Raw genomic sequence first — 18,472 nt, 5'->3', positions numbered from 1 at the left:
ATTGTGATTTTTAAAGCTGTATTCTAATTTAAATGATATCAATTATCTGCATAGTCCCAGAGCAGTACAGTATTGCTGGTGATTGCACTTTACACGCCCGACAAGTCAATGCTACATTGCATAACCATGTACTGGACTGGTGTGTCTAGTTCTTGATAAAATAGGTTCACAGCAGTCTTCGATGCCTATCTCTGATCTGGAAATATGCAAAGATGCATCCACTTTCACAGCAAAGCATTGGGAATGTCAACAGGTCTGGTTTGTAAATGAAGGAGCCTCTTCAGTCATTTGTGGGTGTAAGTATCACACATGCACTCTGTCACTCGCCCTTGCAGCCATTCATCATCATTCTGACTCATTCTCTAAAACACCCACTAACACAACCACAATAAAACACAAACAAACTAAACATGTAAGGTAAATTAAAATAATAAAATATAAAACAGAAGAAAATAAAACATGCTGTCGCCTAAGCATAGCAGAAACCACGCTTACATCCAAAGTGTTGGCCATCTTAGAATGGTAAAATAATGGTACACTATGGGTAATTTCATTCTATGATGGTTTCATGGTTTAGAGGCAGCAGCCACAATGGACGTAGTGCACATTAAATGAACAGCAAGCGGCCAGTTAGAAAGTCTGGGCAGCTGTACTATACTCTTAATGTCCCCACATGAAGAGTTGAAAGAGCTTGTTGGAGAAGTCGTTGTAAAAGTATTTTTTCCAGTTCTTTTTTTAAATACTTTAGGCATCTAGCTATGCCTACAACTTATATCAATCTATGTGAAGTTATTCATGAAACTTGTCTCCCTAAGTACATTAAAGATAAAAGGGCAGCTTCAGACAAGTGTGTTTGTTTTGATTTTCACAGGAAATACTACTCCTGTAAAGGTGAGCAATTGGCAAACTAGATTACTTTCCTGCCTTGTTTGATTCCACAGGGCAGCATGTTGCTGTGAACCAAAATGGGCAGTCCGAGATCTACGCAAATTACGTTTGTAAACTACAGTAACGTGCTTCATTGTTGTTTTCTCCACAGAGATGAAGAAGAGTTGAGGCGGTCACTCTCGGAACTTGCAGACCCCAACCCCAAATCCATGAAACGCATCAGTAGTTGTGGCAACCCTTTCCTGGACTTCTCTCAGGACCCCAACATCACCACCTACAAATATGGGTTGTTGGTGCGCAAAGTGCATGCAGATCCAGACTGCAAAAAAAGTAAGACGTAGACTTATCTACTGAATAGAAATGCAAAACATGCGCTCAGGAACCAGACTCTTCCTTGAAGGGCTAAGAAACAATAAACGATTAAAAGATATTGCATCTCGTATAATTCAGATATTATTGCACTTCTTAGGCTAAAATGTGTTCAATGTAGGTCTATGATTTTATGCATATTCAGCCATCACTTCAAAATTGGACTGTTGTCTGTGCCTTGGTGGTGGAAGATTGAAAGACCAGTTACCAGATCGATAGATTAAATGTCAGGTACAGGGTTTCTTTATTGTTGCTTGCTTCTTGATTTTACAACTCTACTGAAGTCAGTGGCATATTATGTGTGCCTCTGAAAACACAGATTCTGTTATGAACACATAGCCTGTGAACAATATTCAGATATTATTTACCTGTCTGTCTGTCCCCTATCAGGCTACCTACCTATCTATGTGTCTAGATACAGAGGATACATAACAGGTAATGTGTAATCTGGTCCATTATTGCCATTTAGGGGTTCTGGGGACGTCATAGGCAAGAAGGCCATAGGCCAAGTGTTTTTTGTAAATGTCACCAAAACACTGAGATGAACATTTAGGACCATATTCCGAATGTTGCCCGTTATTGATTTTGTATAGTACATTATACATGATATTTATTTTTTTGTAATGGATTTGAAAAGGGTGTTTTTTTTCAAAATAAGTAATTGCTTATTGAAAATAGTAACTGAATTACTTCGCTGTTCTGTTTGGTTATCTGCAGTAAGGGAAGAAAACACTTTACTTAATTATGTCATTAAGATCAATTTTGCTTTGTTAAAACACATTCAGTTTTTGTATTGGTTTTCAGTATTTACCTCATCGTTAAACAAACACGGGTCACAAGAAATTAGCAATAAATGTTTCTTATTCAAGTACTGATGAAATGGCATAGAACAAACGAAATATATAATGACGTCTCCAGTTTCCCACGCTCTTCTCATTTTCCCCATTAATTTAATGGTCCATTCTTTATTTGTTCCATGTTTACCATCTCGTTAATAACCTTTACCTGTTACATTGGTGAATCAATCTAGATTTTATTTTACACACCACTTTCCCACTGTCTTCTGATTTTTGTGGTGGTAATCTGAAAGAGACACGTTACTGATAGATTCCTTACCTTAGAATATCCCCAGGCGTCAGACTGGATCTGGAAACGTTTGCGTAGCAGTACCCTTGCACGTCGGTAGGCGTCGTCTGCGGCTCCGCGTCCGTCGTGGGCGCCATGATGACGTCGTCGGAGTACTTAGACGCCGCCCCCGCGTGCTGACGTCAGTTCTTCTTTTTTCCGCGCCAGCAAGCGCAGATCTGGAAAAAGCAGTACTTCTAGTCACTTTTTGACTAACTTTTTGGATAATTTTTGATCATCTTTTCGAAGTCGGACGACTCCGAACGGTGCCATAGGGATGCCTGGATTTAAGCACTGCGAGGATTGCGACCGCACGATGTCGGTCACGGATCCTCACCGTCGGTGTCTCCTCTGTCTTGGCGTCGACCACAATGACAAGACCTGCCCCGACTGCCGGGCCCTGTCTTCGAAAGCCAGGCGGGAATGGTCCTGCAGGCGACTCAAACTCCGGCAGTCGGCCCGCGCCGCGAAAGGTCCAGGTCCCATGGGAGGTCGAGGGACACGTCGCGGGGTCGGAGCCACCACAGCTCTGAGAGTCGGCACCACTCCTCCGGGTCGAAGTCGTCGTCAGGTAAGTAACACAAGAAGTCGAAGAGGCGTCATCGCTCTTCTGACTCCCCCCGACGCTCGTGCGACGCGGCTGGGGGTTCGGGTGGCACCTCCCACGCGGCTCAGTCGGAGTCGCGGGCGTCGCGTCCAGCTCGACACCCTCCCTTCCCTGGGCAAGAGGCGACGCCGGAGGAGATCGAGCGCTTCCTCATGGCCATGAGGTCCCTTTCTCCTCCGACAGGCTCCGCGGCGCCTTCGGGCCCAGCGGACCCGTCTGGGGCCCCTAGCGGGTCGGGGGCTTCGGCCCCGACGCCGTCGAGTGCTTCGGCCCGACGCCGCCGGCGTCTTTGGGCCTGGTGCCGCAGGACCCCACTGGATCCGCTTCGGGATCCGGGTCATCGCCGGTGGACCTAACGACCCCCCCGGCGTCGGTCTGTCAGGTGTCACCTCCGGCGCCGTCCTCGGGCGGCGCCGTCCCCGATGCCTCCCTCGCTCCGGTTCCGGGGTCGGAACGGCCCCACTGGGCGCCGCTTTCGACGCCGCTTGGGGAGTTTAGCTTCTATGAACCGGCCTCGTCGTTTGACGACCCTGACTATCAGGGGATGGGTGAAGAGGAGTATTGGGAGGGTTCTGAGGACCCTCTGACCCGAGAGTGTCAGTCTCAAGAGGACTGGACAGGTGGACTTGGGGATGCCAGTGGTCTGGACACATCACCAGACACTGGTTTTGTGTCACCTCCTACCGTGGCTTCGGAGGAGGGGGCACCTACAGTGTGGTGTTGATGAGGGCAGCCAAGGTCTTGGGCCTTGAGCTCCCCGTCGCGGCCGTGAGGACTAACCTTCTCACTGAGGTCCTTAAACTGCAGTCATGCTCGTCCGAGCCTCTGCTGCCGTTTAATGAGGCCTTGTCCGACGTTCTTTTGAGCACTTGTTCCAGGCCCGCTACGGGTTCGCCTGTAGATAGGAACGTGGCCAGACGCCACCACCCGGCCCCAGGCGACCCATGTTTCCTGTCCACCCACCCCACCCCCGAGAACCTTGTCATCTAGGCATCCAATTCCCAGACCGCATTCCCGTCGGCTCCGCCGGACAGGGAATCCAAGAGGTATTAGCAGTATGGCAAAAAGATCTTCTCCTCCCTTAGTCTGGGACTGCGGTCTTCTAACACCGCATGCCTCTTGGGCCGCTACACCCGCTCTCTGAGGGATACGGTTGCGGAAGTGCTGCCAGAGTGTCCGTTGGAGGTACGGGTCAATCCCGGCCAAGCCCTTGTGGAGGGCCGGGATGCAGCCAAATACTCTATCCGGTGTGGGCTGGATACCACCGACTCACTAGGTAGAGCGATGCGCTTGAGCGCTTTAAGGACTCCAGGGCTACGGCCAAGTCCTTGGGCCTCTCGGCCCCGCGCCAGCAAACGGGTGCCTTTCGCTCCTTTGGTGGCCATGGAAGGGGCGCCCCCACACGTGCTGCCAGCCACACACCGCAGACTAACATCCAGCGCGGTGGCGGCCGTGGAAATCACCATGGAGGCGGTCGGGGACAACGGCGAGGCCAGTCCACACTCTCCCCCGCAGCATCCACCTCTAAACCCTCCTAGTCCGTGCTTCTCGGCCCATGTGACGCCAGTGGGGGGCAGGGTTCGCCATCACCACTCTCACTGGTGCACTGTCACTTCGGACAGGTGGGTGCTGCAGATCGTCCGAAGGGGCTACTCCCTCCCCTTCGAGACGACCCCTCAAGCCTTGCCACCGCAACACCACCGCGTATCGGGGGATCATTTGCGGCTTCTACAGGAGGAAGGTTCGGCCGTCTTGGCCAAGGGGGCCATCGAGCGCGTTCCTGGGCCAGAAGTAGGGTGTGGTTGCTACTCCCACTACTTTCTGGTACCCAAGAAGGGCAAAGGGGGCCTACGCCCTATCTTGGATCTGCGGAACGTCAACGGCTTCCTCCGGAAGGAGAAGTTCAAAATGCTGACTCTGGCTCAGGTCTTAGCTGCCCTGGACCCAGGAGACTGGATGGTAGCGTTGGACTTGCAGGACGCTTATTTCCACATCCCCGTCCTGCCGGCCCACCGGCGTTACCTACGGTTCACGGTAGGTCACGAGCACTTTCAGTTTACCGTGCTCCCCTTCGACCTTACCAGCGCCCCACGGGTATTCACGAAGGTGATGGCGGTGGTCGCAGCTCATCTTCACAGGTTAGGGGTTTCAGTCTTCCCCTACCTCGGCGACTGGTTGTTGAAGGCGGGCTCGCCCCAGACAGTCGTCAGTCACCTCCAGACGACGGCAGACCTCCTGCACCAGCTGGGGTTCTCCATCAATGTGCCGAAGTCACACCTGTGTCCCTCTTAGAAGCTCCTTTTCATCGGAGCGGTTCTCGACTCGGCGAAGTTTCGGGTTTACCCACCCGAACAGCGGGTTCTGGGTATACAGGCTCTGATTCCAATCTTTCAGCCTTTATCCCGGGTTTCGGTCAGGTTGACGCTGCGGCTTCTGGGGCTGATTGCTTCCTGCATCCTTCTGGTGCATCACACCTGTTGGCGGATGCGGGCTCTGCAGTGGGACCTGAAGTTTCGGTGGGCCCAGCATCAGGGCAACCTGTCCAACCATGTCCTGATCTCGGGGGGCACTGTGAGACAGCTGCAGTGGTGGCTCACGGACCGCGATTGGGTCAGCGGCAGATCCCTCTCCCTTCCCCAATTAGAGCACGTAGTTGTGACGGACGCGTCCCTCCAGGGCTGGGGAGGCCACATGGAAGAGGCGGAGATCAGAGGCCTCTGGTCTCCGGCGGAGTCCCGGCTCCATATCAACCTTTTGGAGCTGCGGCGATTCGTCTAGCACTGAAGGCATTCCTCCCCTCTGTCCGGGGGAGTGTAGTGCAGGCGTTCACGGACAACACCACCGCCATGTGGTACTGCAAAAAACAGGGCGGGGTGGGGTCGTGGACCCTCTGCCAGGAGGCTCTGCGCCTCTGGCAATGGCTGGAACATCAGGGCGTGACCCTGGTGGTTCAACACCTGGCAGGTTCTCTGAACGCCAGGGCGGACGAACTTAGCCGCCGGTGCATGATGGATCACGAATGGCGTCTGAACTCGGACGTGGCGCAAGGCCTCTTTCAGCAGTGGGGAGAGCCTTGGTTAGATCTATTCGCCACCGAAGAGAACGCACAATGTCATCAGTTCTGCGCGTTGGAATTTCCAAGGCAGCACTCGCTCGGAGACGCTTTTGTCACGAGTGGAGTTGCGGTCTGTTGTACGCCTTTCCGCCTATACCACTTCTGCCCAGAGTGCTGAAGAAGATCAGGCGTGACCGGGCACAAGTCATCCTTGTGGCTCCGGACTGGGCACGAAGGTACTGGTATCCCGAGCTACTCAGTATGTCAGTCGATCCCCCCGTTCGTCTGCCTCTTTAGGAGGACCTTCTGTCGCAGCAGCAGGGGACGGTCCTCCACCCAAACCTGTCCAGTCTCCACCTCCATGCTTGGAGATTGAGCGGCGACAGTTGAGGCCATTTGACTTGCCTCCTGAAGTTTGTAAATCATTCTGGCAGCCAAGCGTCCCTCCACAAAGTCGGTATACGCCTGCAGGTGGAACAGATTTGTGGCATGGTGCACAGCAAAGGCTGTGGATCCTCTCTCTGCCCCTCTTTCTGAGGTTCCTCTCTTCCTTCTTTCTCTTGCCCAGCAGGGCTCTGCTCTGGGCACTATCAAGGGCTACCTTTCTGCTCTTTCAGCCTTTTTGAGGCTGCCTGATCAACCTTCTTTGTTCAAGTCCCCTATTGTTTTTTTTTTTTTTTTTGGAAAACCTTTATTTATAGGGAAAAGTACACCGCTATTCAGCCATACATCCCGGAGGCCAGGCAGCATTAAGGCAATAGGATAGGTCATGTACCATATCAGAAGCAGGAGCAATCAGGTTTAATTTTTAAATAACATCGAAGCTGAAACAAGTAAACCATAAGGTAAAAGGGCCCAGAAGGCCAAGAAAAAGAAGTGTGCAAGAGGCACAGGAGAAAAAGAAGGGAAGAGAGGGTAGGCTGAGGACAATACAGATTCAGCGGATTTGCGTGGCGGCAGGAGGTCGGGGGCTGCACACCCAAGGTAACACACTGACAATGACAACAATGAGGCATGTGGGAAGTAGTACCGCAGGATAAACAATCTGAAGCCACAGGTAGGGGACACTACGGGGAAAGCTGGATCTCGGGATCAAGTTCAACGGGGGGGTCGCAAATATCACCTCTATAAGTGTTCCAGGCACCCCAGACAGATCTCCACATTTTAGGTTTACCCCTGGCTACATACACCGTCTTTTCACGCAGCATGCACCAGTCCATATTAGTTTCCCATAGGCTGAGCGAGGGAGGAGCAGGCGCACCCCATTTCTGGGCGATGTCTCTCTTAGCCACCATATTGCCCAGGGTGATCCAGCGGGTCTGTGCGACATTGTAGTCGGTCGGGCCCCAGATGTTAAGGAGGCATCTCCGGGCCTCTGCCGGCAGGGCCACACCAGTCACTTCTTCCATTACCTCATGCACACGCTTCCAATAACGGGCCACATCCGGACACTCCCATATGATGTGCAGGAAGGTCCCAAGCATACCACACCCCCGCCGGCACATGCCGTCCATAGAAAGCCCCATACGTAGAAGTCTTGGGCCGGTGACATACACTCTGTGCAGTATCTTCAGCTGCACCAGGTGGAGCCGTGCAGATATGGCCACCTCCCTAGGGGAGGAGATCGCCGATTGCCACTCCTCGTCAACCACCTCTATACCGTCATGCACCCACAGCTCTCTCAGTCGCACCAGCAAGTTTTTATACGTTAGGGAGATAGCGCTGTCCGGCATATGGCCGTCCAGCACCCGATCCTCCAGGGGGGATGATTCAGGGATAGGCTCCCCTTCCACTACATAGGGAGAGAGGGCATGACTAAGCTGGGCGTGTCGGAAGTATTCCGTCGCCGCCAGTTGGTGTTCAGACTGCAGCACTTCAAACGACTTGACCCGTCCTCTGGCCACCATGTCCCCCACCTTGGAAATCCCAATGGTGTCCCACCTGTCGAAGCCTTTAGTATGCCACAGTTTCCCCAGTATATCCGAATCAAACAGCGGGGTGGCCATAGTAACCTTATTATGCCAGCCCAGAGTTTTAGTAATTGTGCGCCATATACGCACCATCGTCATAGTGGGACCTGTCAGCTTCCGATCCAGAGATCCGGAGTACAACGCTCTATAGTAATTCCCATCTCCCACTAGCCACCGATCCATAGCATAGCCCGGGTTGACCGCCGGGCCGTAGAGGCCATGATTGATTGCCGCCAGCTGGGACGCCCAATAGTAGCGCCTTACGTCAGGTAGGGCAATGCCCCCGTCATAACTTGGTATAGTCAACTTAGCCAACGAGATTCTCGGTCTACCATCCCACAGCAACGCCCGCTGCAGTGATTCGATATCAGTAAAGTATTTCGCCGGTACGGGATCCTGTGTATTCTGCAGGGCATATAAGAAGCGAGGCAGCGCCATCATCTTAAAAAGCGCAGCTCTACCCATCAGGGAGATCGGCAACTTCTTCCAGCCTTCGACGTCCCGGCGCAATCGCTCCAACGGCGGGAGGAGGTTGTGCGAGTACCGGGCTCGGGAGTCCCGCGACACGTAGATGCCCAAATACCGAAAGCCCTGCTGGGCCACCTGAATTGAGCACCCACGGGGGAGGCGCGGCGTGTCTCCGGACAGTACGTACAACGAGGATTTAGACCAATTGATCGCCAGGCCCGAGTGGGTCCCGAAGGTCCGCAAGAGTTCAAAGGCCATTATGAGCGAGTGGCATGGAGAGGAGAGGTACAGAAGGATGTCGTCCGCATAGAGCGATATCCGGTCCTCGAAACCCGGGGACCACGGTATCCCAGAGATATCGGGGTGCGTTCTAATCCAGGCCGCCAGTGGCTCAAGTGCTAAGGCAAATAGGAGCGGGGAAAGTGGGCAGCCTTGCCTAGTGCCCCTGTGCAGCACAAAGGAGGCAGACAACCGACCATTGACCGTCACATTGGCCATTGGAGCGGAGTACAGCAGCCGGACCCAGCCGATGAAAGCGGGGCCAAACCCCAACTTGGCCAGAACTGCCCACAGGTAGTTCCACTCCAACGAGTCAAATGCCATAGTGGCGTCGAGGGAGGCGAGGACAGCGGGTTCTCGGAGCAGATGGACACGCGCCATTACTGCATGAAGCCGTCTCAGATTGAGCGCCGTATTCCGATGCGGGATGAAACCGGACTGGTCCGGGTGCACCAGGTCCGAGATCACTCCCACTAACCGATTAGCCAATAGTTTGGCCAGAATTTTGGGTTCGGCGTTTAAGAGGGAGATGGGTCGGTAGGATCGACAAAGATCGCGAGGCTTCCCCTCCTTATGTATCACCACAATGGTGGCCAGCCGCTGGTCGGGGGGGAGTTCTCCCACCTCGCGGGCCTCAAGGAACATGTTTAACAGAGGTGTCGCAAGTGCGTCGGCCCTGAGTTTGTAGAGCTCAACCGGGATGCCGTTTGGCCCCGGCGCTTTGCCCGAGCGTAATGATTTAATAGCCAAGGCTGTCTCATCCACCGTTAGGTCCCTATCCATATCGTCGCGCTCGAGGTCCGAGAGGCAGGGAAGCTCAATGTTCTCCAAGAAGGATGCCGACGCAGACTCCGGGAGGGGGTCCGCCGAGGCGTAAACCTCCCCAAAGTAGTCCGCGAAGGACCCAACTATAGCCGCCGGGTCCGTGAGGGACAGGCCCTCCGCACTGGTCAGCTCCGGGACCACCCGAGACGCGAGTTCCCTTCTATCTAGCCACGCCAGGAGCTTGCCAGCCTTGTCACCCGCGTCATAAATTCTGCCTTGCTGCTCCCTGCTCAGGGCTTTCGCCGCGTCAGTGGCGGTCGCCCGAAGCTCAGACTGTTTGAGGGAGAGAGCGTGGAGTAGCTCGGGAGACGGGCCCAGCTCCAGCTGGGAGTTTAATGCAGCAATGTCAGATTCCAATCGAACTACGTCCTCGTCCCGCCGCCGGCGGACCTCCGCAATCAGGGAGAAGGCCTCGCCGCGAAGCACAGTTTTGAAGGCCTCCCAAAGGGAAACAGACGAGGCAACTGATCCTGTATTCTCGACGAAGTATCGATCCATAGCCTTAGTCAGGAGCGACCTGGTCTTCGGGTCGCGAAAATACCAAGGGTTGACGGGAGCCACCCGCGAGGACACGGGGGTTCGAAAGTCAAAGGAGACCCAAACCGGGGAGTGATCCGAAATGCCCCTAGCCAGGAGACGCGCAGTGGACACGGACTGCGCCTGGGCAGCCGGAGTGAGGACGTAGTCCAGTCTAGAAAGGCTACCATGGGCGCCGGAGAGGAACGTGTACTGTCTCTGGGAGGGGTGCAACAGACGCCAGCAGTCAACCATTCCCATGGAATCTAAGAAATCGGACAGCCAGGACTGGGAAGGACGCAGATCTCTGGATGGGAAGCGATCCAGGTCCCCGGAAATGACAGAATTAAAGTCACCACCCACAAGCAGCAGCCCCTCAGGGAGACCCAAAATGGCGCCAGCTAGATCCCTGAAAGTAGTCTCTTGTAGCCCCGGGGGAACATAAACCGAAACTAAAACTAGCGTGCGGCCCTCCCATTTGCCCACCACAGCAACATATCTGCCCCTCTCATCCGCAAGCACCGACTCCACCTCCAGCGGGAGGGACATGCGCACCATGATGCCCACCCCTCGTGATCCCGAAGAGAACCCTGAGTGTGCCACCATTTTGAAACCACGTCTGGTCAGAGCTTTACAAGTGTGCCCCACTAGGTGGGTCTCTTGCAGGAAAACCACATCTGGTGAACTACGTTTGAGCATTTGCAACACCACTCCCCTTTTAATACGGTCCCCCAACCCGTTTACATTCCAGCTTAACAAGTTAAGAGTTCTACCCCCCATCATCAGGGACGTTCCGCCCCCTTCCCCCCACCCATGCCCGCAATGGCGCCCACAGCAGTAACATAGCAGCGCAATAAGACCTCAGCCAGGACAAAGAAGAAGACAAGAAAAGAAGTAGAAAAAACACACCCCAACTACCCACCACCCTGCACCCCTGCATAAGACTAAAATCCACCCCAACTAGCAGTGTGCCTGTCGCCCCTTAACTAACCTACAAAAAGCCCACAGAGGAGAAAGGAGACATCCTATCACCCCCCGTCATCCCCCATATTATTGACAAAACGAGTCAAACCATAGCAGCAGTGTCTGAAGTGAAAGTCCCATACGGCTACCCAGCTCACAGAACGTCAAACAACAAATATTCATTCCTGCGCTTCCGCGCCCCCGGTGGACTCCTCCGTCTGGTCAGCCGGTTCGCGTCGCTCCTGTGGCAGGGTATCCAGCCAGTGTCCCACCTCGTCTGGATAGTCAAAAAACAAAGTCCGGTGGTCCCGCTCGATGCGGAGCTTGGCAGGGTAGAGCATGGAGTACCGCAGGCCCATTTCTCTCAGTCTTCGTTTCACCCCGGTAAAGCTCTGACGCTGTTTTTGCACAGCCTGGGTGAAATCCGGAAAAAAGTTCACGTCTGAGTTCTGGAATCGCAAAGGACCCGTGGCTCTCGACGCCTGCAGGATAGCGTCTCTGTCCCTGAAGTTAAAGAGCCGTGCGATGATGGGGCGAGGGAAAGTGCCAGACTTGGGTGGTCCCCCCGGTATCCTGTGTGCCCGTTCCACCGAAAAGAACTTACTCAGGCCCCCCGGCGCTAAGTTCTTAAGCACCAGCTCCTCCACGAAAAGTTCAGCCGAGTCCTCCTCGGCCTTCTCCGGTACCCCAGTAATACGGACGTTCTGGCGCCGCGCGCGGCCTTCAAACTCGTCCAGTCGGCGCGCCAGCATTCCGTTCGCCAATTTCAGGCCACGTACCTCCGTCTGGATATCGGACACATCAGTGACCAGGCTAGTCGTCTTGAGATCCAACGACTTCACCCGGTCATTGGTTTTCCCGAGGTCCGTCCTGATGAGGTTCATATCGATCTTCAGGGAGTCGACCTTACTGGACAGTTCCTCCCGGAGTGCGTGCATCTCCGTCTGCACTCCCGTGATCGCACCCAGAACGTCCCGAAGCGTTATGGCAGAATCGTCCGGTGATCCATCCCGTTTCGAGTCAGTAGTGCAGCCCGCCTGCGCCGGCGAGCTTCTTGACTGGGAAAAGCGTTCCGGGATAGTAGACTGGGACTGGGACGGTTTTTTGGTGACCCGCTGGGACTTGCCTCTTTCCAGGTCTCCTTTGCCCGCCATGTTGGTACCTCGGGTCAGACGGCCAGCAGGGGTAAGGATCCTCTTGGTAGGCGCGCCACACACACGATGATAAAACCAGGGTCCGGTACGTTGGCCGAGTAGCGGGGCATGCAGATATCAGAGTTGCTCCCCGGTGGAACTAAGCTCAGACAAAGAGGCGCCCGTGCGGAAGCACCGCTGTACCCCTCAATGATGTGCAATGACACGGGAGGAGCCTCCGGGCTTCGTCGAGCTAACTAAGTCCAGGAATGTCCGATTTTCATTCCGAAAGCGGGCGCCACATCAGGACCCACTCAGCAGTCGATTCCCACCATCGTGGGACAGGATAGATAGCAGGATTATTGCGGAGGACCGGGAGGTCTTCGGAGCTCCGAGCTCACGCGGCCATCTTGATCGCCGGCGAAGCTCCTCCTTACCTATTGTTAATCGATTCTTGAAAGGCATCACACATACGTACCCTCCTGTTCCCTTTGAGATGCCTCAGTGGTACTTGAACCTGGTTCTTACTTTTCTGATGTGCGCTCCCTTAGAGCCACTTCGCAACTGTCCTCTCCGCCTTCTTACTTTGAAGACTGCCTTCCTGGTAGCCATCACTGCTGCCAGGAGAGTGAGTGAGCTCCAGGCTCTATCCTGTAAACCTCCTTTCCTTTCGGTTCATCCGGACAAGGTTGTGTTGCGGACATGGCCCTCTTTCCTGCCCAAGGTAGTCACAGCCTTCCACATCGGGCAATCCATCACCTTGCCTACCTTCTTTCCGCCTCCGCATCCCTCGAGAGAGGAAGAGAGGCTCCTCCGTCTGGACCTAAAACGCGCACTCTCTTACTATCTGGATCGCACACGCCAGTTCCGGTTGGATGACCAACTCTTTGTTGGTTACGTGGGCGCCAAGAAGGGAAAGGCGGTACACAAGCAGACCATCTCGTGGTGGATCATCTTGTGTATCCAGGCGTGTTACTCCTTGGCTAAGAAGGAACCCCCTGTTGGACTGAGGGCTCATTCCACTCGGGCCACGGCGACTACCACTGCCCTGGGCCATGGAGTGCCCTTGCAGGACATCTGCCAGGCAGCTACGTGGGCCTCGCTGCACACGTTTGCACGACATTATTGCCCGGACAGCCAAGTCCGGAGGGATGGCTTCTTTGGCCGTTCCGTCCTCCAGGACTTTCTGGTGTGATTATTGGTTTGCAGACCCACCACCGGGGTTGGTATTGCTGGGGTATCTTTTCTAAGGTAAGGAATCTATCACTAACGTGTCTCTTTCAGATGCACAAGTTACTACTTGTGTAACGATATATCTGTAAGAGACATTAGTTAGTGATAGATTCCTTACCGACCCACCCATCCTCCCCGTTCTGCGAACCGATATCTAGGATTAAGGTCATCCCCTTTCGGGGCCCTAGTTTCAAGGCACCAGTGTTGGTTTTTAGCATAGCTCTGCGTTTCTGGCGCGGAAAAGCTGTGTCTAAGAACTGACGTCAGCACGCGGAGGCGGCGTCTAAGTACTCCGACTACGTCATCACGACGCAGACGACGGACGCGGAGCCGCAGACGACGCCTACCGACGCGCAAGGGTACTGCTACGCAAAAGTTTCCGGATCCAGTCTGACGCCTAGGGATATTCTAAGGTAAGGAATCTATCACTAACTAATGTCTCTTACAGATATATCGTTACACAAGTAGTAACTTGTGCATTATGTATATGTTACCCAGTGGCAGTTGACATTGGGTGGCAATAGTTCGGCCATGAGGTCGGCCCTACTTAAAATGAAACCCTTTACATAGTTATATGACATAGTCAGCAGCTGGGTGCCAAGGGGGTTGGGTGCAGCATGCAACGCCTTTGTCACAGGTCAGGTCCTGTGCCAAAACCCATGCCACGCACTGCAAAAGGCCTTGTGCGGAGGGGTGTTGGGTGCGGTGGCAGGTTGAGCGCAGGTGAGACTCTGTGCCCAACTCCATGCCTTTGGCCGTACACAACTGAGCAAAAGGCACCAAAAGAGGGTAGGATGTCTAACTACATAGAGGCTCGACCAGGGAGAGTACACGGTCAAAGCCACCATGGCCCAAGAAGGCTGGGAGAGAGAGACATGAACAGATAAGTGGTGGATACCACTGACAGAAGCCTCACCTGCTGCCAGAACCCAGGAGGGTTGTGGCTACCTGGATGAGTTCAAACGCCCTCCATAATCTTATATGTAATGTGGGGCAATATGAATGTTGTGAGCAATGAGTGGTGAGTTTGCTCTGGAATATCTATATATCCACATTTCCAAAGGCCATGATACCTTGAGCGGTTTTCCTTTTGGTGTAGTTGGCTGTGTTTTTTTCCCTACTTCCCTCCTCCTCTCGGCACAATACCGGGGTGAGCACACCTGTGAGTGTTAAGGGAGGAAACGTTACACACCACAATGCCTTCTCTAAAGCAGGGGTACATGGGAATTCTCATCCTGGAAAAGTAAATCGGCTTCATGATTGATCACATCAGTGCAACTTCTGAAATGGCATAATTGATGAAAACACTGTGAATGGCGAGGGCACAAGTATTAGATAATTTAGGGCATGAGTTATAATTCCTTGAGATAACTATAACTTGTGTATTTCAGTGGTTTTGTTAGTTTAAAATGGTATGTTTTAAATAACATTTTCACCTAAAGTGTAGTTTATAGTTAGGACCTAGTTACCATAGGAAATAGATTTTTTGGTTTGCTAATAACGTATCTTCACAAAACTTTACAAAACAAATGTTTATACACCTCGGCTCCTTCCTTGCATGTTTCAGTGTGATGCCTGAAGCGGGGGCTGAGAAAAAAGGGGGCTCCCACAACCCAAATTCCCTATGCAATTTCCATATGAAATTTTAGACACCGCTACAACCAAATACAGAAGAATAGAATGACACCAAATTTAGTAGAAAGCTAGCTGTTCAACGCAAAGTAATCTTTTTGTGATTTTGTGTAAATCTGTTTAGTAGGTTATGAGAAATGAAGCTTAAAAAATTATAGGTAACTAGAGGGTTGGGTTCGCAGTACTCTCAAGGGAGTCCTGTGGGCACATAACTTCAGATAATAGAGCTATCTGATAAGCTGTTGGGGCTTTTATTATCTGTCAGCCATCTCACTCCCTTATGCAGCAAGATTGTGCTCTTTAGAAGCAAAGCCCGTTTTGTGTAAACACAGTCTTCTTAAATAAATAATAAAATAGTTTTCACTTCTTTTTACTGCAAACAAACTGTATAATGCAGTTGTCGCCTACTGCTTTTAATTAGCCTTTCCCCATTTGAAAAGAAAAAAGCTGGGTAAAGGGTTAGGAGCCCGCTGGCAGCCCTGCTGAATGGTGGGGGTTCCAAATTACTAAGGCTGCCTATTTTTGATTCCCTCATGGCTCTCGTTTTCACCACCCTACACTTCTGTCTCTATCTCTTACCCTTTAAGGCTCCTTTTCATCCCGACATTCTCCCTTTGTCATCAATTTCCTATCCTTCTCTTCCTACTTTTTAGGTCTTGCCTGGCGTGAGCAGCACATGCGCTGCACTCGCCATGTGAGGTCATCTTGGGATCGATACGGTTCCAGAAGTCGTGTCTCAGCTCTGCCTTCAAATTTGATTCGTGCGCGTCGTTTTGCGTCATGGATTATGCAAAACACAGTGTAATGATTGCACCAGAGGCAATCATTACACTGAGGGTTGCCACCCTGTCCAAATTGGGCCCCGCCCACCGGGATTGGATCGTTTACTTGCGGAAGGACACGGCCTCCTTCAATTACTCGGTAAGCACTATATTTGTTTTTGTTTTTTTTGTCAGTTACATGCGCGGTCCGCTTTTATTTTCGGGACCGCGAGCACTATATTTTTTTTCTTCTACTTTGTCTATGCAAATATCTGCTACCATCGCACGCACTAAGGGAGCGCAGTTATGCTTTAATTTTCGGGACCTTGAGCACTATATTTTTTTGTTTTAATCCCCTTCTGCCATAGACGAGCAACTCTCTTCCTGTTTTCTTGTTGAGATCAGTTCACATGCTGTCCTAGTGGGTGATGACTGGATAAAAAAACGAAAAGCAAACCAATCAGATTTAAAACTGTCGCTTGGCTCTGAGTGTCTCCCCTGACTTATAAGCCAGGTGCAAATGCTATGCAAAGTGTGTGCTGAACGTAAATGCCTATTTGTGTATAGCCCCCGGGTTAGGCCGATCTGTGCACCAGGTAGATGTTATCTGTCCTGGATCACACAATCAGTCGTCAAGAAGGAGGGAGAGAGATCAGTCGATCAGACGGGCACACATTACCACCCAAAGGGGGGAAGGTCCAGTGTCAGCTTGTGCCCGTGTCAGTCACACGTACAACAAGGGAGGGTGCTGAACTGTTCCTAAAGAAGATTAAACAGACTGGCGTGACCGTAGGTGTGTGTGTTACACCTTTGGGCACCTTTGGACGTGTTTGCCTCACACACCCGAAAGGGTGTCATGCTTCATCATAGGCGTTGCTCCTCGTCGGGGAGGCGGTGCAATCCCCGACGGGCTCACCTCAGAGAGGGGCTCTCCAACACTCACTCTAGTCTCGTCTAGGGTTACGCTACCTAACTTGCCGTCACCCAGCGAGCTAGTTCCACGTTTTTAACTGCAGTAGGGGGACCCCCAGAATAAAGTGTTTTCCGGCACCCCCTGCTACATTTTAATCACTTTTTCTTCAGTAAACCTACTGCCCTGACCCACATACCCGCACTTCACCAATAGGCTGTTGGACAAAAAGATCTCCGCCAAAGAGCCCCTCTCTGAGGTGAGCCCGTCGGGGATTGCACCGCCTCCCCGACGAGGAGCAACGCCTATGATGAAGCATGACACCCTTTCGGGTGTGTGAGGCAAACACGTCCAACATAATGGATGCCCAAAGGTGTAACACACACACCTACGGTCACGCCAGTCTGTTTAATCTTCTTTAGGAACAGTTCAGCACCCTCCCTTGTTGTACCTGGATCACACAATGTCATCACAGGGAAGTCTGGATTAGAAGGGAGGTCTCCTGGTTCGGTTGTTCTGTTGGGCGAAGCTGGCTTTCTCAATATAGTGTGCGATATATTTTTTCTCAACGCAATTTTCTCTCGATGGCTGTGTTTTTACTCTCGCACGTACTCATTAAACAGCACGGCTTGAAACTGTGGCCAGTGAGAGGCAGGCGCTTGAATGAATGAAGCTGCTTGCATCTGTGCAGGTGGGAGTGCGCGCCCGCTGCAGAGCGGGCACAGAAATGTGAGTCCATGCGTGCGCTGCATGAACGTGTTGGTGCGTTTAAGTCGTGGTGAATGCGTCTGACAGTGTGTGTGTGTCCCTTGTGAATCTGTTGCAGAGTCTGCATTCCGGTGAGTGTGTTCGCTAATGTGTTAATGCAGCTCTAAAACAGCATCCCACTCCGAGGTGCACAAACCTGATGAGCACGGCTTGAAGTGCAGGGCTGCGCTGGGATCCCGTTCTGCAGTGCACAACCCTGTGAGCAAGGCTTGAAGTGCAGTGCGGCACAGTGAACACTCTCTGTGGTGCTCAACTCCGGTGAGCAAGGCATTGAAGTGCAGCGCTAAGACGGCATCCGGTCTGCAGTGCACAACAGTTGTGAAACAGGCCTGAAATGCAACGCGGCACAGTAAACACTCTGTGGTACACAACCCTGGTGAGTAAGGCTAAAAGGACAGCATGGGACAGTGAACACTCTCTGTGGTGCACAAGCCTGCTGAGTGCGGCCTGAAGTGCAGGGCTGCGCCGGTATCCCGATCTGCGGTGCACAACCCTGGTGAGCAAGGCTGAAGTGCAGAGCTGCACTGGGATCCCGCTCTGTAGTATAGCAGGGAGATAAGTGCAGCGCAGCCACATACACTCTCCACAGCATTAAAGTGCAGCAACAGTGGCGCTGGCCTGGGGAAGGGGGCGGGGTTGCAATCACAAGATGATAAGGAGTCTGAATACATTGAAGATGATGCTCATATCAATTTTTCCTCTTACAAACTGCAGGATGAAGGAAGCTAAAAGTAAAAAACTAAAGAACAAAAACAAATCCTTGCTGAATTATTAAAACTCGGCTTAATACTTCGCTTTGAAATGATGAACACGCTACTTATTTACAGTCGTTATAAAGAGTTTCTCTTTTGGATACGTGCCTCTAAAAGTTCATGCATGATGTGCTTAAAATCGATGTCATGTTTTTCATTCTTTTTAATATTTTGTGAATCAGCTGCAACTTGCTGATAATGGCTCAAAGAAGAGAAAT

General features: G+C 52.3%; 1 protein-coding gene across 1 annotated transcript in view; it reads left to right on the top strand.

The window, feature by feature from the left end:
* PSD (pleckstrin and Sec7 domain containing) overlaps nucleotides 1-18,472 on the top strand; it is a 1,068,830-nt gene that overhangs the window by 996,220 nt on the left and 54,138 nt on the right. The window contains exon 12 of the mRNA XM_086922229.1: nucleotides 1,040-1,218. Coding sequence (XP_086778355.1) covers nucleotides 1,040-1,218 — 179 coding nt within the window. The remainder of the gene's footprint in view (nucleotides 1-1,039; nucleotides 1,219-18,472) is intronic.

Source organism: Lissotriton vulgaris, chromosome 5 (genome assembly GCF_964263255.1).
Source record: "Lissotriton vulgaris chromosome 5, aLisVul1.2, whole genome shotgun sequence".
NCBI classification, from domain to species: domain Eukaryota; kingdom Metazoa; phylum Chordata; class Amphibia; order Caudata; family Salamandridae; genus Lissotriton; species Lissotriton vulgaris.
This window is presented reverse-complemented; position numbering and strand designations above follow the sequence as displayed.